Genomic DNA, 23731 nt, shown 5'->3' with positions numbered 1-23731 from the left:
TGCTTACAATTGTAGTGGGCTGTCTCTTACGCCATTACTCAATAATAAAATTGATAATTATAAAGAAACAGATTATTTCACAATTATAATAAAAAAGAGAAGTACAATTTGGCCGTACGGCGGAACAACCGAATATATAAATAACAAAGTGTGGCCCACACGGCACACACCAATAAATAATAAATATAATAATACAAGCGTTGGCCCTACAGCGACACAACAATAAATATATAATAATAATGTGTGGCCCACACGGCACACACTAATAAATAATAAATTTGCTTTAGATGGCTGAGCCCGTCGGTCTTTGAACACAAATGAAACATAAATGGTCGACAATACTAACAATATTTAACTGCAGTGGACGGTGGGTTTAATCCCTACGCTACAGCACCGGGGAATGTAAATGATAAAAAGATAATACAAAAGAAAAACACAATAATACGCGTACGTGCGCCGCACAACTACAGTTAAAGACGAAAAATTCACGCTTCGATATTCACAGCACAACGACAAATGCAAAACCACGAATCACAAAACTGCCGGTACAAACTGACCACCTAGAACTAAGGAACACAAATTAGAACAATAGTGACTATTGTCACGAACGATATTTACCGGGCAGTTATCTACAGAATTCACAAGAAAACGTGGTTTTGACAAACTTGTGAAACAGGACGAAAAAACGTTGAGACGATGAAAATTTGACGTGCACACCACGAAGACACAAAAACGAGAGAGCGACAATGCCGACGACATTCACCACGAAGGCCGGACACCACAATATGAAGATAACTGTCTCAGTGCCACCACACAAAACTGAAATACACGGGAAATTAATAAACTTTGTGGTACAGAGAGCATGACTTAACTTTTACAAAACAATTTTTCGAAACCTGGAATAACGAATACATTTACGCGCTATTAAGTACTCGGCCGGTCGCACACGGAGGCTTATCACCGCCGTTTTACACGCCGCCGCCGCCGAATTCTATTCAAAAATGCTTTTTATCAGCCATAATTCTTATCAGGGAGAACAACTACCCTCATCACGCCGACGATGGCTGCGGATACGCAACGCACCGCTACGCATCGCACGAAAATGTTAACATGAACAAATAACATTATTGACGCGAACAACAATGATAATTTACAGTAGTTTTTCGACATTGTCCAACTGAATGAGAATGTTTTAAACTGGTTTTTTTTTATTTAATCCCAATCAAAAGTTAAGGTAATTATATCCATTGTACAGAATAATTTATTAGAAAGTCCAAGTTTATGAACATAACTTTTCTTAGAAATAGTCATAGGTAGTGAACAATTTGGAAAAGCAATACAGATCTAAATGTAAATATAAATGATACTTCTATTTTATTGTCATTTTCCTTAGTTACTATTGTAACTACTATGTACTAATATACTAGTAGGTTAAATTTTTTTTCAAAGTCGTTTACATTTTTATTGATGTGTTTTATTATTAGGAAATGTTATTAATGTTGATTAAGTAGTTAATTGTATCTATTTATTTCAATATTTATGTACACTTATTATGTTTTTTTAAAACCAACCGAGTATTTTTTCTCTCTATTAATAAATATGTATGATCTACACACAGTTTTAATTTAAGTATTAAGTTATTTTATATTTTCTAATGCAGGGCCAGACTGGGTCAGAAATTTCTTCCAGGAAAATAAAATTAAATGGCCCACTTAGATTTATCAAAGATATGTAAACAACCCTAAAAAACCTATATTTTCATATAAAAATATTGTATATTATTTTAAGAATTTGAATACTTAATATTATTATTAAAAATGAAGAAACCGTTTATTTAATTTTAAACAGTTTCTAATGCAAGTGCATTAGAAAATGCAACTATGTCTGTTGGCACAATGAATTTTAACCGATATGCCTAAAAAACAAAAACTTTCCAACGAGTAAGAGCAACCTAATTCAAACAAGCAACTCACCAGAAAACTTTTGTTATCTTATTTTCCCACTCTAGCCCTGTTCCAATGTATTGAAATCAAAAACAAAAATCAAAATCAAATAATACTAAGTTAACTAAAAAATATTGATGATTTTTCAGGTTTTTGAATCATGGCTGATCAAGACGAAACTGTGTCAAAAAGTGATAAGTTAAAAGAAAACAGTAAATTAATTGATTCTGTTCCAGAATTAGATGATACCGAACCACCTAAAGTTATAATAAGTAATCCTCCGACAATGTCAATAAAAATTACTAGTAATAAATTACAAAAGTCTGAAGAAAATAAAGATTTAGAGGATTGTCAGATTATCATACCAAAAACTGAAATTATTGATATTACTGATGATACTGGGGATAAAGAAACATGTGATGAAGTGAAAAAAGTTTTTTCTGAGCACGATATCCAAGAAGAACTATTAATTGTAACACCAAAAGAAGAATCCAAAGAACCTGAAACAGAAGTGATATCAGAAGATGATGAAATGGCTGTTAATACTATGCCTGTTGACACTGAAGCTGTATCAGAAGATGAATTGCCACCTACCACTTTAGCTGATCAAACGGAATCAGTATCTGATGATGAGTTGCCCAGTGAAAATGGTACTGGTAAAACAAAAAGATGTAGTAAGGTGCTCGATGAACAAACAAAGGAAGATGAAAATGAATTACAGCCAGAGAAAAAACTTAAAACTGAAGAAGTAAAACCACTTACAGAATTTGATAAATTTTGGCAAGCTGTAAAAGATGACCCTTCAGATTTTGCTGGATGGACTTACTTGTTACAATATGTTGACCAAGAAAACAATGTTCAAAATGCAAGAGAAGCATATAATAAATTCTTAGAACTGTATCCTTATTGCTATGGTTATTGGAGAAAATTTGCAGATTTTGAAAAAAGAAATAATAATAAAGATGAATGTGAAATAGTCTTTCAACGTGGCTTAAAAGCTATACCCCTAAGTGTTGACCTATGGATTCATTATATGACTTATCTTAAATCACAGCATGCTGATGATATAGATCTCATTCGTGACAAGTTTGAAAAAGGTTTGGAAACATGTGGACTTGAATATCGTTCTGATCGATTATGGGATCATTATATAAAGTGGGAAATTGACCAGAATAAATTACTCAATGCTTTTAATATATATAATCGTCTTCTTGCTACTCAGACATTAGGTTATTTGCAACATTTCGACAATTTTAAAGAATTTGTGAACAAGAATGCACCTGATAAGTTTTTAAGTGTTAAGGAGTATCTTGAATTACGACAAAAAGTAGCAGAAGGACTCAGGATGAGTGGTAGTGATGAATTATTGACAGATGATTCTGCACCACCTGGAGAAGAAGAAAATACATTTTTATCTGATGTATCAGAGAAGGAATTGTCATTATTAAAAGAAACTATAGTTGAAATGAAATATAAAATTCATAAGGAAACCAGTAAAGAAATCTTAAAGCGTCAAGCATTTGAAGAAGGCATTAAGAGACCGTATTTCCATGTTAAACCGTTAGAAAAATGTCAGATTGAAAATTGGAAAGATTATATTGCATTAGAAAAAGAAGCCGGAGACCATCAACGTATTGTTGTTCTTTATGAAAGATGCTTAATACCATGTGCATTATATGAAGAATTTTGGTTGAGCTATTTGGATTATTTAGAATCATTAGATTTTGATGCAAGTGATTTAATTAATGATTTGTTTACACGAGCTTGTTTGGTGCATCACCGCAAATCACCTGAATTGCACTTAAAATGGTCTACTTTTGAAGAAAGTAAAGGTAATGTAGATAAAGCTGCAGATATTTTGAAGAATTTGGATGAAGCTGTTCCACACATGTTGCAAATAATTTACAGGCGTATTAATTTGGAGAAAAGACGAGACTTATTTGAAAAGGTATGCGAGTTGTATGAATATTATATAAACACTTCACACACAAAGTTTCTTACCTCTAATATTGCCATAAAATATGCTCGTTTCCTTTGGAAATGTGCAAATAAAATCGAAAAGGCCATTGAAGTCATTACTGAAATCATTAATAAAGATAAGGACAATATGCAAGACAATGCCAGATTATTGCTGCAACTCATTGAGCTGAAAATGAGTGTAAAACCATTAAATGAAAAATCAGTTATTCAAATTTTTGATGATATATTATCAATGAGTAGTGTCAATTTAGAGCAGAAAATATTGTTTTCTCAACGCAAATTGGAGTTTATTGAGGATTACACTTGTGATTATACATCTTTACGTAAAGCGACTAATGAGTTTAAATGTTATACAGAGTTGCTCGCTAGGGAGAAGAAAAAAGCATTAGCTGCAGCTGATGAAGAGAAATCTAAGATTGAAAAAGAAATAAAAGCAAAACAGACCCAAGATATGGCAGTACCCTCAAGTTCACAGGTTGCTCCTACCAACTATCAGCCCTATAATACAGCTGGATATTATCCTCAACAGTATACTGGGTACAATCAGGCAACCTATCAACAGTATGCCCCTACTGGACAAGATTATTCATACCAGTATCAAAATTGGAGCTATCCACAAGCAAATTATAATCAAACATGGGGATCATACAATTACAGCAGCAACGGTGGAAGTGGAGGATATTAATGCACACAATAAATATTTAAGTACGATAAGTTTAGACAATAATTGTTTATTGTAAAAAATTACTAAGATATAAATAAATGTATAAATAAAAAACATCAACAATATGAATGTGAAGAAGTAAAAATAATAAATATATTAATAATACAGATAAAATGAAATGAATATAAAATGTTCATGTATCTGTGGTAATAATAAGGTAAAAATAAATATATATATCAAAGAACCAAATGCAATACTTTTTGTATATTAACATTTTTTGTTTATAAACATTGTAAGTAAAGATTTTTTTTTATATATAATTTGTCATAATTAATTATAGAATCACAGTTTTTGTTTCAATTGAGCTAATTTCGTTATATTTTCCCAAAAGTGTGTTCTGGAACTAACTATTAATCCATCAACCATACGTGTATTGTCTCCGTCTAATATTAAATACTTGGGATCATCTGTACTCGTATTGTTCCATATAAAACTTAAATCTGACGAATTTGGATTTCTAAACAAAAAGTATATTTTGTTACATCAAATTTGAGTAAATTTAATGATTTAAACATGATAAAAACACAAACCCTGTTTTTGCAAAATTGCACCATAGTTTACACATTGTTCTACACATTCTGAACTCTGGAGAATCTAATTTTGGCAAAAATCCAAATAATTGTCCATAAAACAAGTAATTTAACTCGTCTGCGTGACATGCACCTATAAATGTATCAATTATTTTAATTTAAATATAGCCAATTGAATAAATGTATAAAAGTTAAACAAAAAATAATTAACACAAATAAATAATTGTTACCTTTTAATGAACTAATATTTGGTCTTGTAGCAAACATTAGTTTTTTACAAGCATTTAGTTCTCCATTAAATTTGAATTCATAATTGTAAACTTGTGTCTGACCATTTTTAAGAAGATGATTAAATCCACGATAAAAATCTTTGATAAAAAATACATCGCTTAACATCTAGAAAGAAATGTTCAATATATTTTATTAAAAAAACACAAATTATATTTTTTTGGTATACATGATTAGTATTATATTATTTCAATAAATGAAAAAACAAATATCACTATACAATCGAAGAATTAAACCAAAAGAATGTCAAGAAAAATATACTTACATGACATGTATTTTCCAATTTAGTTGTTTCATTCATAAGGCTATGATTATCGAAATAAAAGTCTCTTATTTTATTAATTACTTCGTCAGTATAACTACTTTCAAATAGTCTTCTAATTTTATCGGTTTTGTGGTATTCTAAAATTTGACTTGGTTTATGATGATCTGAAAACAAAAATATAAGTAATAATTATATTACTTTTTAAACAATGATTCATTAATTATTTTTAAATTTTAATCGGATTAAATCTTATAACTTTTAGAAAAAAATATAAAAACAATATCAAAACATGTAGCCATATACATAGTACTTTTTTAGACCTAAAATTTTAATACTTTAATCATTTAAGTTTTTATTTATATTAACACTGCATATTCATAATTTAAATATTATTCGATTTATTTTTTTTTTTGATACATTAAAAGATTTAAATATTGTAAATTGTAATTTTTTTTTTTTGATTTTAGGATTAAAATTGATAACCATTTTAATAATAATAGAGTTAAAAATAGTTTGCCTGCAAATATAATCATTCCTTCCAGATCATTGAGTCCAGAAATTATAGGTACTGGTGATGCTGTTTTCATTAAAATTTCAGGATGAGCTGGTAAAAATTTTTCATTCACCGCATCACTTTCAACAGTTGGAACAAACTGGAAATTTAGTATATCCCTTTGGCCCTTTGAAAACAAAAATAATGTTTATTGCAGTCTTCACAAAATATTTATGTTATGTTTCACAGCTATTGATATAACTATAATTAAGAAAAATTAAAACACATTTTAACAATATTTTCTATGTAGTAAAAAGACTATTAATTTTATATTAGTTTTAGATGATTTTTAACGCTTATAATTCAATATTTATACACATTAAAATGTATTAGTATGCATGTTTATTACTTAATTATTAAAGTATTGTACATATTAAGTTAAAGTTTTTTAATTAACAAAATGTATACTATCAACATTTGTGAACATTTGATCCATTAATATTATACAAATGAGTTTTAGATGTTCTATAAGATATATTTATTAAATAGTTCAGAATATAAATATTTTAAGAAAACATTAAGTATTAAATGTAACAAAAATCCATTGTATAATTTTTGGATATAAACATCATACACACCTTTAATTTTTATTATGTATGCATATAGATATGTTTTGATAAACTGGTCAACCAAAAGAAAAAAAAAATTATTAAATATATAAATGCATTTCAGGTATCCTTATTTCACTGTCTAAAACAATCTAATTGTATTTTTCAGTTATATTTTTAATTTTATAAGTCAAATATTAGTAATAATAATTGAAATTTCTTCATAACAACATTTTTATAATTAGAAAAAATGTTATTTATTATACATACTTCAAATTTTAACTTCAAAGTTGAAAATTTAACTAAATCAGTGGCTGGTACATTAAGTAAATATTGTACTATTTCTTTAGGGTCATCCTTTTGACATCCCATGTGTTCAGCCAACTTAAAAGCTGCTTTTTTGTGGTTTTCATTAAAAGCCCATGGATTAAAAACACATCCACTTTGCATAATAGCCTTATGAAACATTCCTACATAAAAAAAAAAATGTGTCTTATATTGAATTAAATATTATTATGATTTAGTTTAATAAAATATAGTATTTAATTTAAACTGTTAAAACATTCAATATGTTAATCTCTATGATTTACTATTGATCTTAAAAGACAGGACTATAAAGTCTAGTAAGAACTAAGAAATCAAATTAACTTAAATAAGCAACAATTAAGAATTAAAAACAAACATCCATTTTTTATTTCAATTCTAGTTAAAAATGTGTACATATATAATAAAAACAATAATTTAAATTCAATAGTAATAAACCTGTGGATTGTGGAGAAAGTAAATGATAATGAACAGATGCTGATCCTGCACTTTCTCCAAAAATTGTTATATTATTAGCATCACCACCAAATGCAGAAATGTTTGTTTTTATCCACTTCAATGCAAAAAGTTGATCTTTTAAGCCCATATTGCCAGAACATTCGTCAATACCAAAGTTTAAAAATCCTAAGAATAAAATTTATATTTTATTTGATTTAGAATTCTTTGATTATACATTTTAATATACTATAGTAACAATAGTAATATTAATTAGATTTTTGTATGTTCACCTAAGACATTTAAGCGATAGTTGATTGTGACTACAATTACATTTTCGTCAATCAAATAATCAGGAGAATAAAAATCTAATGTTCCAGATCCACAGCTAAAGGCCCCTCCATGTATAAACACCATAACAGCTTTCTTTTCATTATCCAATTCTTCCTGGTTAATTGTAATACAAATTATAAATAACAATACAATTTAAATATGCTTATACAACCTGAGGCATAAATATGTTTAAATATAAACAATCTTCACTTCCAATAATTCTTTTGGTCATGAAAACATCAAGCTGCATACACATATTCCCTTCTGAAAATGCTTTAAATACACCAGACCATCCTGGATGTTTGACAGGAGACTAACAAAAAATGCAATTACTTAAAATGATTTAATCACTTTCTTATTATTTTAGTGGATAATTGATTATACAAAATTACTGTTATTATAAAATATAATTAACTTTTTTTATGTTCACCTTGAATCTTAAATCTTGAATAGGTGGTTTAGCATATGGTATTCCCAAAAAACGAACATAAGATTTATTTGATAATCGTGTTTTAAAGTATTGCCCTTGCAAAATACCTTGCTCAATAATGACAGTCATTTTCTTTCTGGGCTGGAAAAAAAAAAATTCGTAAATTTATAAACATTAAAGACTTTTATAAAATTATTAATTTTTAATTAAATGATTATGCGCTAGACATTATAATCTATTTATTTGAGTCGGTTATTTTCATTTGTATTACCTACTTGCTATAAATAATAGATGTAATACATTAAATAATGGAATTATGATTAGGAGTATTTAAATTAGGTTGTTCATGTAATGACCTAAAGTAATTATAACAATTATTAAAATAGATTAGTACAATTTGAGTAACAATATAGAGAAAAATGAAATAGATATATATATTATGCCATTTTAACAAGTATCTAAGTAATTATTTTCTAAAATGTATACCAATATAAATACCAAAAACTAGTAATCTTGTGATCATAAAAAACCATAATAATAAAATATTTTATCAATTTTGTTTCTTTAACAACTATCTAGTATCATATTTAAAATTACATCTTATAGTTGATAATTGATAGTTTTTTTAGTATTTAAAAATGATTTGTAGATATTTTTATAGTTATTAACAAGGTGTATTATATTAATATTATTACACCTTGGTTAACTACATATCAAGAGTTATTAATTTCAAATTTGTTTTAATTTTTACTATCACAATTTAGGCAACTATAAGTTCATTATCATTATTTATTTCTATTGGTAATCAAAAAAGATAATAGCACAAAAAAATACCTACAGTGAAACTTCTAAATACCGGACACTGTCGGCCAATGGAATTTAGTTCACTATTTAGAGGGAGATACTTAATATTTATTAAACTAGAATTATAAATTATATTAAAATATAAATTAAAATTATTTTATTTAACTTTAATTAAATAAATACATCTTAAAAATTAACATTTATGAAAAAATACTTATATATTGGCATCATAAACACAACTAAATACCAATATGACAACACATGGTTACGTTAAAACTTGATGGATAATACAGATATCCTATACTGTATAATAATGTAAGTAATCGGTCAAAATATCCAAACCAAAATATCCAAGAACAAAATATCCAAATTTATCCATTTTTCCAAAAATTAGTATCAAATTATTTAATTGACTTGTTAGTAGCAATAATATCACAGTTATTATCGATTATGACCGTTATGGCTATTGTTAAATTGAGATATCATTCCGTTTTAACTTCTGGTTTTTATTGATGGGTTTGATAAATTGCCCAGTAGCAGTAAATTGAACGAATATTTAAACGGTCATAAGTCACAAACGGATTACTGAAATTAAATTCTGTAAACGTTAAAATTATTTTTTTCAGTATGTTTATTAATTTTCGCTATCGAAAATAGATATTGCCATTTGAAAATCGAAAATTGATAGTGTTTTATCAAATAAGGGAGGAAGTTAAAATTATCATAAATGTAACACAGTGTAAAATAGTAAAACCTAGAAACTTAAAAAAAAAATTATTTTAAAATTCCTAATACTTCCCGAGATATTAACTGGTTCACGATAAAAAAAATCACCAGTATTTTATGATATTATAACGATTAACGTAATTTATTATATTTTTAGTGATATATAGCGTATATAAGTTGAATTAATTTTATGAGCTAATTTTTATAATTTAATATTTAAGCTAATATTTTCAGAAAATTTAGATTTTTTTATTATTAAATAATTTGATATTTGAGCTAGTTGTATTAGAATGTATAGTGTAATGTACTAATTTTCGGAAAAACGAATAAATTTAGATATTTTGTCCGTGGATATTTTGACCTAGATTCAATTATGTATGTAATAAAATACTAAGTATCAACTAAATAGTGTAGATTTTTATTTAGGTATTTCACGATTATTCTTAATTTACAGTGAAAATTATCAATTTCAAAAATTTAAATGTCGTAAGTGTCTTTTATTTGAAGGTGTTCATAAGGGGAGGTTTAACTGTATGGTTTCATCTAATTTGTGATAACAGTGCATAAAAGCGTGCGCACGGGTTAGTCAAGGTAGGCACTTAACTACTCTATGTACCATCCTTTCATTAAAATATTCAATATTATCACAATAATAAATAATAATATTATATTCAACCACTTCGAAACGTCTGTAAACAGTAAATACATGTATAAGAATATTGTAAAAATATAATTATTAAATTTAATGAAGTAACGCCATCCAAATTTGTTATTAATATTAAATGTTAATGTGTTATGTATGACTACTCTGCGTATTTAGGGTGGGAGAGGGTAATATGGGTGTTAGAACACCTCACATTAACCGTATTTTATGATATTTCACCAAATTGCAAACTTACTTACAGTATAATTTGAATAAACGTTGTATAAAACTTGTAGATTTTACGTATATCTACTGTCTTAATATAATCATTTTCATTGATGTAATAATTTATATAAATACATGGTATTTATTAATGTAATACGGTGGAGGGGGCAGAGCTCCCCACTTACCATAAGTCTATTAAATTTTAAAACACTCCCGTTAAATGAATCCTGGATATGCCACTGACCCTGCCAGTAATGTCTGCGCACGCTTATGATAGTGCATATTTCGTTATCTATATACCACATAATATTCCTTAGGTACTTTGTAGTGCTCTGCATTTTGGACCGTTTATGGACCGGTCCGTAAGATTCAGTCTGTATTAGCCCAGATCGTACCATATGATGCGTTTAGTATTACACTGGACTGGACTATCCGACTTTATAAATTACATTTATACCTACAAATCGAACCGGACCAAACCGACGATACCATAGTTTTTTGTATGTTAGGACCTTACTAGACCGGACCAGACTGATTAAGACCGGACCATGCAGAGCACTTTGGTATTATAGCAAAATCATTAAATTAAGGTAATAGCTTAAAAATAACTAAAAATATATTCTGTCTGGGTTCTTTATTAAATAATACAATTATTCAAGAAACATATTTATTTTTAACTAAAACTGTTCATAATATAAAAATGTTTAGAAAATGTTAGTGATCAGCGTGAGTTTATTATTTATTTAATCCATGAGAATTTTATTTTCGAAAAACCGAGCACCGGTAGACTGAGATCTATATTCAATAAATATTATCTAAGAAAGTCATTGACAATATTTTGATTTCACGGAATTTTAACGTGAAAAAATATAAATAAATAGATAAATATATGTATTTATGGAGATAGCGGGCTATCGAGTGAAATTTTTTAATTTTTAATTTTTATTTTGTCTTCGTTAAAACATTACAGTAAAGCAATTAAATAATCGAGTGAAATGCTCGAGGATACTTTTCACTTTTGTACAATAAGTACAGAGGAATGCTGTAGTCGTAGAACTGCCCGTGCATGACCGGATGTTATGTGCATCTAAAATCGTCGAATATTTTTTTATAAATTATTCAAGAAATACCTAAACAAAATAAAGGTATATTACACTCATCGTATTAGTATTTATTACATAATAAATGTCGCTGCTCTTTATAGTATAATAATAAGTAATAATGCACGCATATCGTTGCTATACTATAAGTTATATTTTTTTCAACGCTGTGATGTCAATCTTTCAAAAAAGTCTAACTCGTACGCAGCATAGGGAATAATAATTGTTTATGGATAGGGTACAATATTTTTTTTATTTTTTTTTTTGTGCATACTCACCTAATGTAGGTATCGAATTTATTAAAAATTTTACAATATAAAATTATAATGTTTATATACATATTAGATAGGTAGGTACTGTAGAAACGTTTTAAAATATAAACGCACAATGTGTTCTAGTACACTCGTATTATTATCGTGCCGTAGAACAAAATATGCCAACAAATAATTTTTTCTAAATGAAAAATTAATTCTTGGAAAATTGTAAAAATGTAGCATTAATATATTATTTATAATATGTATAGACGTAATAATTTTCGTTGTATATGTATACCGGGACGCGTTTTTATTTCAGTCGGTCATAACCTTGCAACATTTGTTTTTAATTAGAATAATAGTTTTACATGACCTACACAACTTGACGGTTCTATAATATCGCGTAAAGACGTACAAACTACGAAATTGTAATATTTGGATTGAATTATAATCCGAAAGCTTACTAATTCTATGAAATAGATTTTTGTCCATTTTATGACGTTATTATTATTATAACTTTTTAGTTACTCGATATTGGGCATTCCTAAAACGATTTAAAGTACAGGTTAGAGATTTAAATATACTATAAAAAATTGATGAATAACGCTTGTAGTCCGTAGGTAATTTACATGTTTAATTATATGGTTCACTTGCTGCACCAATCGGTTCCGTTTAATTTTTGGAAATGAATTCGAATTCTGAAGTTAAGATATATTTTACAAAAATATTACACGAACAAAATATGATATTAAACAATTGTATGAATATTGTAATTAACTTATTATTATTAGTAAAATATAATATATATCGAAGCTTAGGTTAATTAACAATTAGTTGATGTGGAACGATTATTTAGCCATTTTAAAAATATTTTGAGACCTAATAGGCGACATTTAATATTCGATAATTTAAAAGAAATTGTAATAATTTAATGTAATAAATCATTTTGATAATTTAATAATTATAATTGTATTTTTTTTTTAATTACATTTTTTCCCCACATATTTGGATGTTTTTAGCAAATATTTTATAAATTATACTTCTATATATATGTACATATTTCTGTATTTTTATTACGTATAAATCCGTTCCTTACTTATAAGTTTAAGAAAAATGAAAATACAATATTAAATTTTTATTATTGTACTCACTACTCATATTTAGTATAATTTGCAATTAATAGTACATTTTTTTTTCTATTTCTCTCCATGCTATAATCAAAACTATAAGATATCAATACTCAATTCATTTAGAGGAAAGAAATAGGTATTATTTTGATTTAGATAAAAAGGGCCATTTGTTGTTGAATGATGGTCGTGACGAGAAAAAAATAAGCTTATAAGACCTGATTAGAGACGCAAATCTAGGGGTACAGGAGGCAATTATTCCTATTAATTTGGTAGATCAGCGAAAAATTGATCAATACTCTATGGCCAAATTGGGATTTTCAGACATAACAATAAGCATACATAAATACACTTAAATTACGTAATTTTTACTATGCAAGTGCAGGGATCAATTTTTTTTTTTATATGTGGGTATTGAATACTTTTGTTTTGCCCTCTTATAATTCCAACTAGTTTGCGCTTCTGGATCAGACATTCTTCCGCCCGTAAAAATATTACTTTTGCCAATAACGTCACCCGGGCCAACGAGAGGGTGGGACAGGAAGGGCTAGAACCCCGGGGTCCGTACGTCTGAGAGGGCCCGTCATTTCGGTCTTGTATACAATGTTTTTGCTGTACCAAAGCATGTACAAGTGGTCTTGGTGCATCTTGGTTAAACAATTGCAAAGGGAAGGGGGCCCGGAATCCCCACAGCACCGGGGCCCTTAGAAGTTCTTGTCGGCCCTGAACGTCACAATATATAAATGTATTTAATGTTTATATTTAAGTATACCAAACACTTAATATACACTAAAGGTCCTTATAAAGTTATAACCTGTCACTTTCGTATATTTATTATCAAAAATAACCTATAATAACAAGAATAGAGTTATTTGCGGCTGTCATCGAATTACCCTCGTGATGTTTTATTTCATTTTTGGTGGTAAAACGATGCGCTTTGTTACTCTAGGTATGCTTTCTAACATATTGTTTTCAAGGGAAAATATTGTCAGGTATTACAGATATGTTATTTTTTCGTATAATATTGAGTGGTTATTTTTTAAACCTAAAATATATAAAATATTTAAATCTAATCTAATTTAATCTTAAGATATACTTTTAGATTTAAAAGTTTCGGTGTACATTTTCCTTTACCTTGAACTATAAGCATTACGAGATAAATAGGTACTTACTAGAGAGCAAATGTTTATGAAAATATAAATATTTTGACATAGGTTCTACTTATATAATAATACATAAAAAATTGGTATTTATTACAAATTAATCATTTTTATATTGACAAAGCCGAAAGTTTTACTAACACTTGTATTAAATGTATATAATAGGTACCTAAATCATTATATTTATTATTAAAATTTATTAAATTATATCTTTATGTTCTTCATGAAAGATATTCATAAGCGATAGTAAAATTAAATTGTCATAATTTTAATGTAGGTATGTACTTAAATACTTTCAGTTACATGGTTATTTTTTCAAAAACTTTCGATTTTTTAGTTTACAAAACTATATAAATTAAAATATAATTGAAAACAAAGCTCAAATAAATATTATCTATACGAGTATTATCGAACAAAACAATTGATCAACAGTTAATACAACAATATAAATATACATACAAATATAATAATAATAACTATTATCAATGGTGTTAGGTATTTCGATAATTTTACTGGTAATTGTTATTCTTGAGAAGTTAGTTATTCGATACGTTTCGGTATAGATGTAACCACATGACTTTCGATTATTTTTCAGGTAAAAAATAAGAGATTCTATCTATTCGTTATAGTTCCTCGAAACACTAATATCATTCAATATCCCATGTATAATATAGATTCTAAAAATTGAAGAGCAAATCGAGTACAACATCATAGGTACCTGCTATTTTATAAAAGTAACTTATATAAATTTTTTTAGAAAGTTTTTCAATATCCTCCTCAATTTTTAAGCAAGAGTGTAATACAAAATCTGTTTTTCTTATGTTGTAGTGTGATAAATTCATAATAAATTACAAAAATATGAAAACTTGAAAATTATAAATGCAATTTATAGATAAATACCAATATTAGAATAGTTAATCATGAAGGTGCTTAGGTGTGTTAATAATTTAATTTTAACTATCTGACCCCGATTGTATAAAAAATTCCCGACATTTTTTTTATGGTACACACTGAACCACGCAAGTGTCACTATGTATAATACATATCAGAACATCCGAATTGGGTTCCGAGTACTAAGGGCTAATTGTAGGTAGTATACTAGTTGGGTCCCGGATTTTTATAGGTACTACACTAGTTGGGTCCTCGTTTATTTTAGGTATTACATACTAGTTCCTAAATATTTTTTGTTAAGTACTACATTATACTAACATTTTCTTTCCAATATGAAGGAAAATGTTAGTATAATGTAGTACTTACCAAAAAATATTCAGGAACTAGTATACCTAAAATAATTCAGGACCCAACTAGTGTAGTACCTATAAAAATCCGGGATCCAACTAGTGTAGTAATTTTAAACTTAGGACTCAATTCGGATGCAGCCATACATATGAATATGTATGATTTTTATTATTTATAATATCATTTAATCTGTATAAGTATTTTCTTCTACAAGAAATAATTAGTAAATAATAATCTTACTAAATGTGTGACCTTGAGTAACTATATGTAATGTCATAACAGAAATAAAAATAAAAATACAATATGAGTATGTATTGTGTATGTTACCGGCAATATGGATAATTCAGATATTTTGCAAAATACCTAGGCATTATGCAAAATGCCAAATTTTTTTTAGGCAAAGTACAAAACCTTTTTATTATGTTATGTTACATTAAGATTCTTATAATTATTATACATTATTACTCATATTACAGATAAGATTTAATTTTTATCTATTATCATATTATTATTACTATTATGTAAATATTTTACTTAAACTACTATTTACTTATTATAACATATTGTAGAAAAGTGACATTTTGAAATGTACAAAATGTTATTTTTAAGGCAAATACACTTTTTATTTCGACACTTGGACTTACAAACACATTTTATAAATCCTTGGCTAATTCTTGTAGATTGAATTCTTATCAACTCATTATACTGTCCATAAGATAAAAACTAGAATAAGTGGCCAAATTTTTAAAAAAAAATTTGTAGTTTGTTATAAAAATTTGACTTCATATAAATCGTATGCATATTTGCAACACCAAAACGAGACACGAGAATGACGAGAAAAATTACGATAATGTAATAACATTCAGTGGCGCACACAGGATTTTTTTTCGGGGAGGGGGGGTCAAAGTAAAAATATAACACATTTTACAATTAACAAAATTATGCAAATCCTTAATATATTTTCACTTAAATAATAGCATTGATAATGGAATAGAATATTCTATAATTAATGATACTGGGTATTCAATACTAGCTCTTCATATTTCAAACTTGTAAAATTTGTAAATTTTAACCTAGACATCGGAGAAAATTTCGGGGTCGATTACAACCCCTTAACTCCATCCCCCCCTTTGCGTGTGCCACTGATAACATTATTAGTACGTTCAATATTGTATCTCAGAATTATTATTGTAGTAATAAAATAATATTAATCTTTATTGTGTTAAATCGTGAACGCACATTTATGATAAACGACAAGTAAAATTGTTGGTAATAGGCGATGCCCAATTTTATTTGTTTTCTTCATATTGTCTATTCCACGATTGGCATTATACATAATACCTAGCCAAAGCTCGTATTATGTATATTGCTGAGTGAATTTTGGCATTTTATATAATGCCTAGGCATTTTGTAAAATACCGGATTACCCATATTGCCGGTAACATATACATATTTTTCAATTTTACCTACATCAACAAATGTTCACAGTTGTAATAAATAGAAATAAATACATTTTAGATACATACCAGATAAGTGAAAATATAGCTTAACTACATAACTTTATATTCAAATAAATACTATACGTAGTATAGTAACAATATTCTAGGGGTATGATAGCCTAAATATTTAATCAAATTAATACTTATAATTTTCAATACTCATGTATAAACAAATTCAGAAATAAAACATGCCATGATAAAATGTAAACTAATTGACTGTATACTGTGCTTAGATGCATTAACATGTAACATAAAAGAAAAATTGAATTATTGACGCATTGACGTAAAAACACAGACACTATGGGTTTATTAACGTATGGAGTTCAAAATATAAAAATCACACGGAACACGCAGAAACCAGGCAAAGGAAATGATCCAATATGTACGTACAATCATTACCAAGTTAGTCTGTAAATTGAATAGATAAAATAAATATACTTTACTGCACTTATGATGGTTACAAGGGAGTTATTACATGGACACGTTACAGTGCTCGAATTGGGAGGGATATACACAGGGGACGGAGCTCCCTACTATTTTTTTATGCATATTCCAATTACATTGTTTACTGGGACGAGGGGATGCCACTAATACCCGAAACAGTTTTCATTAATAAAATGTGAAGTTAAACTGATGTCAATGATATAATGAATTTTAGTATTTTTTATTTTTCATTATCTTTTATTCTTTTTAATGGTTGTTTATATCATATTGTAGGGTCCTATATTTTTTTTATAATTAGTTTATGTGATACTGCCATAGATCTAATACGTATAAGGTCAATGTGCACTATAAATATATGTAGCTTAAAAAAAGTATTCAAAATCTAGATAAGGTAGTGGTGACTGCAGTATGAGACTGGTTTAAATAGACCTACTATACAGTTTATTTTAAAATGCCTTAATTTTAAAGATTTTTATTGAGATATAACGTGTAATATAACGTATAATTAATATAGTGTCTACACTATACGCCAGTAGGTTTTGTAGGTGAGGGGGTGCAAGAGAAAAACCTTCCACGGATCTCTTTTAATTAATTTTGCTCTTGGAACGCAGTTTTTAAATTATATTGAGTTCCCGTATTTAATTTTTCTTAGTTCGAGAACTGCATATAATTTAATAAGTTAATCTACCACATTAAGTATTATAATTAGAGTTACATCAATTAGAGACCTAAGGACCATTATTGACTGCAATATGTCTTTTTCAATACACATTAATACTAATATAAATAAAGCCTTTAAAATGCTAGGATTTATTAATAGGAACACATTTTATTTAAAAAATATTAATTAATTTAAAATTTTATTTCACTGTCTATTTAGGTCTAATCTTGAGTTTGGTTTATTGATCTGACCACCGAGTTATTCTTCTTATTTAAATTTAATCGAAAATGTTCACTGTACATTTTTAAAATTAGCCCATTATAAATTACATTTGCCTATTTCAAGTGATTCGTTTAATTTTATAATTTCCCAGATGGGCTTGTTTATTTATGACTTATTAAATTTTTTTCTTTCATTCCCTGAATGTATTATCTTTAATAATTTTTAACACAACTAATCATTGCTCGAGAAAATCAAATTTGTTTATCATTCCTTTGTGTAAAAATAATTATAGCTGCCTATCTTTCTTCCCTCATGCTTTAACCTTAGCCAGTCATATGCCTAAACTAGGGGGGTCAAGGGGGGAAATTGCCTCCTAGAATGAATTGGGAAGGACAGTGCCCCTATAATATTTAACATACCTTGTTTTAAAATAAGTACAAAACAGCTGGTTATAACTATTACTATAACATTTTTTTTTTAATATTAATTTTAAATTTTCGCTTATCTAACATAATGTTGGAAAATGAATAATTTTATATAATAATATGTAGGTAGTAAAGCGGCGTTTATCCTCGGACACCCTATTCGTTAGATATGTAATTATATTTTTGCCCCCCACCCCTAATAAATTTCAAAGTTACGCCTATGTTACCAGTCATAATGATTTCTTTTTTATGCCCAGAACTGTGTTTAAACTTAATATTTACATAGCTTTGAATTTAATTAGAACTTAATTTTATAATTGTATATTCATTAATTGTTAAAACTTTATGTGTTACTATTATTTATCCATATTATTTTTTTATTATATTAATTTGTTCTAGTGTCCATTATATTATTATAGCGTCTTAATTATATTATTATAGTTTTCCATAATTATATATTTACGTTTATCTATTACTTTTATTCTAGTTATTAAGTAAAATTTTATTTAATTATTGTTAACATATTAAAGCTTTTTTTACCAGCTTATTAAATAATAGTAATAGATGCACAGCATTATGTACGTTTACATAATAACTATGGTGCAGTCACTTTGCCAACTAGTTTTATCATGATATTGTGTCTAGTCAGTTGTACTAGAATGTAGTGTATACAAGGGCAATGTGTTACGCACTTCCGCCGCGCATATTTTACACGCAAAATACTGATTTATATTTAGCTTCATTATAAAACACCCACTCGAATATATACACATATACGAGTCTATATAGGGTTGTCTGATTTTGAAATCCCTAAACCGATACATGAATGATTCCCTTTTTTTTTTTTGATGTAACGTTCATATGAAAACAAAAATAAGTATATCATTTTGTTATTTTAATATTTATTAGCTAATACAAAAATACATTATTATTGTATATAACCATGACGATTAGATAAATATAATATAATATAACGTATAATATTGTTCTATGTTTTATTATTAAATGATACAATATTAAATGTTATTTTCTCTCAGCTTCTAATAGCTGGGACATATTTAATGATCGACCGGGCACTGGGACATAACTTTAAAATTGGGACAGTCCCGGTTAAACCGGGAAGAATAGCAAACCTACACTTATATGATATATAACAAACGATATTATGGATGTGCATGGAAATATAAACAGCGATGTGACGTAGACTTAGGCATGTACAATGAAACCTCTAAATACCGGACACCCTTGGTCGCTGAAATTTTTTCCGTTATTTGGAGGTGTCCGGTATTTAGAGGGAGGAATATAATATTAAAAAAATAAAAATTTTAAGTATAGTTAAAAAATGTATTTATTTATTTAAAATTATTTAAAGTAAAACATACGTACATAATAAATTTAATTTACATTAAAGTATTATTTAAAATACATTAAAACTATTATAAGTGAATATTAAATCAACTATACATTATTATGATATGCACACGATAACGAGCAAACTAATTTTATTAGTTAATTATAAAGTCAGAAAAATAAAAATAAAAATTACTCGGGAACTGTTCATTGAAGGCGATCATTTCAAACCCACCTTACCAATTTAAACGCAAAATATTTCACGATAATGTTTCCACAGTGAATTGGTTGTAGATGAGTACGCCAAAATACATCTAATAATTATTATTACTACTTATCACTCACCAGTTATTGAAATTTAGAAAACGTGTTTGCTGGTTGAATTTGTGAAAAAAATTACCTCGGTTGTACGAGAAAATGTTTGTCTTAATTGTCTCTATTACGTATGAGTTAAATTATTATATGTATAGATATATATTGACTAGTCCCTATTTTTTAGTGAAGCCCGACACAAAGTATGTAGTTCGAAACTGCAAATGTGCACTACGGGATTTGAAAAGTGTGTACCTACTAAATACTAATAAATTAGATTACTATGAAGGTGTTTTTTGTAAAGTTCGTTTAAGCAAGATAGCTGATGAGGACTTAAATATATCTATTATATTTTAAGTTATATATTTCACATTAAAATAAATAATTTGTAAACAGTTTTCAGATTTATACCAGACAAAAGTATATTTTCAGTTTAAAAAATAATATCAGATTGGTTTTTAGCTTAACTAATAATAATGTGCAATTCGATTAAAATAAAGAACTATTACTAAAAATAATTACTGACATTGTACTAAAATTATATTCACATAGAAGGGGGTAGAGAGGAGCTTTGTATCATATCATTGTATATTAAAAAATGTGTAGTACGAACTTTTATGAAAAATAGGGACTGATATTGACTATATATAATAGTCTATTATTTATAGATTTCAAGAATTACTACTGCCGAAATTGTTTGTTGACTCTATTTTATAGTTATAAGAAGTCGAATTAATCGTTCAACAACGAATTCTCTAATAAGCGTTGTTGAATTTCAGAAATGATTTAGCTTTACGGGTTTCAAACCGCAGTGATTAGTTCAAAACATTCAAAACTGATATAGCTATCTAAGTTAGAGATATATATATATAGATATATATATATCATCTAATTCAACGGTTTTCAACCTGAGGGACGTGCCTTCCTAAGGAGCGATGATACAATTGCAGGGGAGGCGTAAAATTCTTTAAAAAGCAACGAAACTTGAAAGCGTTATTTTTGATTATTTTGATATTTAATCGAGAGATTATTAAGTCACAATTGATTGGAATTAATAAATGCCACTCCTCTCATTTATTTTATCTACTTAATAATGACGACTTTAAAATTTGGTACTTAAGAGCATATAATATAGTTTGTTTTAATAATTTTAAATTATTATAATAATATATTTTTTATAACAAATAAATTAGCTTAATGTTTAAAAAAAACTTCATTAACTTTCACAATATTATATTAATCCAACAATTAACATTAAAGGCTTGATATATATTAAAATATACACATTTATATATATTAAACATAATTCCATAATTTAAAATTTCGTTTTATTTGTTTTATAACCAAAATAGGCTCTAAATAGTATAAGATAATATATAATAAGATAATCTAATCCGATTATGGTGGAAGGGGCGTGACGTAATAAAATAGTACGAAAGGATGCATGTACCTTAAAAGGTTGAGAACCCTTGGTCTAATCCACTGGTATGTTGTGTGACGTGCATGTACGTATTTTGTACTAAATATTCTTATTGGTTAAGTATCTGTTTATACGTTTGAATGTTTCATATTACATTAATGGTGGACTGACGCATAATGAAACGATACGATACGATGATACGAGCGATATTTAATAAAATCACAAACACCAAAAATATTAAATTAAAGGTGTGCAGATTTCAATATCGGAATAACTATAGTATATTATCTCGGTATAAACTAAAAATGTATAAACATTTATTGTAAACATTGTTATTTTGCATTAGGAATACTTAAGTCCTATGTTATATTGTTGTGTCTATATATTTGTTTCTGTTATAATACTAAATCTAAAGAAAATAAACCAGTTAAATGTATGATAAATTTTGCTAGATTTTCGCGTATTAGCGACTTTTTTTACATGCAAGAATCATTAAAAATAAAATGTTAAACAAAGTTTTTCCCGTTTAATTTATATTCTACCTTATTTAGATTCCACCCAATAAACAAACATTTCGTTTAACACAGAATTTCGTTTGCAGAAGAAAAAAAGCCTGTTGTTTTATTTGAAATCAAGTCGATCGTTTCATAAACGGTCTGACGAATTCTAGTACACATGTTACGTATATGGTTCATCGATACACCTACAGCAATGTCATCGTATTATTGACGCGTGTCAGATATATTTAAAATAATGATCGATGTACTGCATGGATGACATCAAACGACGTAGTTACCCTCTATAGAGCGTATACGCAGCAGCGCACACCAGATCGATAAAATATGTATAGATACCCATATACGTATCGTTACCGCTCGGTCTGCAGTGCGCATTTTATTGATTTATACAATACTATAACAAATACATCGAAGAAAGACAGTTTATATTTTAAAAGTGTTGATCAGATGCCAATAGCCAAAAATACGACCCGCCGACTTTCTGACCACAACAGTAACGATATGATAAGTAGGTAGGTATTATCACGTTAATGAAATCGTAGCGAGTAATAACACGATAAGTGTGGGTGTTTCGTTAGTCCGTGATCAGTTGTAATATATAATATATGATTGATACGAATCGTTAGGCTTGTAGAGTCCTTACCACGATCCTGGACAGCAGTATTATCAGCTTGTTGAACAAGATCATCGCGCCAATGCGACACTTGATGAACGTAGTGAATATTGAGCCCATGGCGGTTAGGAAGAACAAAACAAAAAAAAAACTCCTCGCTTCAGTGGATAATAGAGCTAATAATAATAATAATGATAATAATTAATAATTATTAATTAATTAATAATAATAATGCTAGAGTAGCAAACACTCATTGGTGAACAAATATTTACGAACACACGCGCACGCACCGCAGAACCGCACCGCAGCAGGCAGGTGCACTCACTATTTCAGGATCCGTGTCGACCATGCGTGCGTTTCTCCCTCCTTCGATTCGTCAGCCGCCACAGCGACGCTGTCGTTGTAAACGACCATACCATGTTGTTTAACAATGGTCTCGGCAGATACCCAGGTATGTATCGTGTTCGTCTGTTGATGTTTTCTGTTTTCCATCTGCGACCTGTTTCGTCTTGCCTTGAAAACAATTTGAAGGACAATTTCATATATCTAAGTATTAGATTCATAGATTTTGCGCAATTGTACCGCTATATTCATGGAGTATACTATAATTATTTTCGTATAAATCTAGGTTAAATA

At 27.9% G+C, this 23731-nt stretch overlaps 2 protein-coding genes across 6 annotated transcripts; one reads left to right on the top strand and one right to left on the bottom strand.

Moving 5' to 3' along the window:
• Positions 1–274: 274 nt before the first annotated feature.
• On the top strand, positions 275–4689 carry LOC112680536 (pre-mRNA-processing factor 39-like). Of its 2 annotated transcripts, none has more exons than XM_025550648.1 (2): positions 275–1234; positions 2093–4689. In XM_025550648.1, the coding sequence occupies exon 2, from the start codon at positions 2104–2106 to the stop codon at positions 4606–4608; it is 2505 nt and encodes an 834-aa protein (XP_025406433.1). In that variant the 5' UTR covers positions 275–1234; positions 2093–2103; the 3' UTR covers positions 4609–4689. The 2 variants fall into 2 exon arrangements, with proteins under 2 accessions (XP_025406433.1, XP_025406434.1); XM_025550649.1 differs by lacking the exon at positions 275–1234 and adding an exon at positions 1248–1350.
• Positions 4690–4774: 85 nt separating this feature from the next.
• On the bottom strand, positions 4775–23431 carry LOC112680492 (esterase E4-like). Of its 4 annotated transcripts, none has more exons than XM_025550595.1 (12): positions 23372–23390; positions 23126–23271; positions 8354–8494; positions 8093–8236; positions 7884–8037; positions 7594–7779; positions 7102–7301; positions 6248–6410; positions 5731–5894; positions 5408–5573; positions 5178–5310; positions 4775–5104 (listed from the first exon to the last, which is right to left on the bottom strand). In XM_025550595.1, the coding sequence occupies exons 2-12, from the start codon at positions 23213–23215 to the stop codon at positions 4930–4932; spliced, it is 1716 nt and encodes a 571-aa protein (XP_025406380.1). In that variant the 5' UTR covers positions 23216–23271; positions 23372–23390; the 3' UTR covers positions 4775–4929. The 4 variants fall into 4 exon arrangements, with proteins under 4 accessions (XP_025406380.1, XP_025406381.1, XP_025406382.1 ...); XM_025550596.1 differs by having other exon boundaries at positions 8096–8236; XM_025550597.1 differs by having other exon boundaries at positions 23126–23431.
• Positions 23432–23731: the final 300 nt, after the last annotated feature.

Source organism: Sipha flava, unplaced genomic scaffold (genome assembly GCF_003268045.1).
Source record: "Sipha flava isolate LNK unplaced genomic scaffold, YSA_version1 177_pilon_pilon, whole genome shotgun sequence".
Taxonomy (NCBI): domain Eukaryota; kingdom Metazoa; phylum Arthropoda; class Insecta; order Hemiptera; family Aphididae; genus Sipha; species Sipha flava.
Note: the sequence above shows the minus strand (reverse complement) of the source record. Positions and strands in the feature narration are given on the sequence as shown.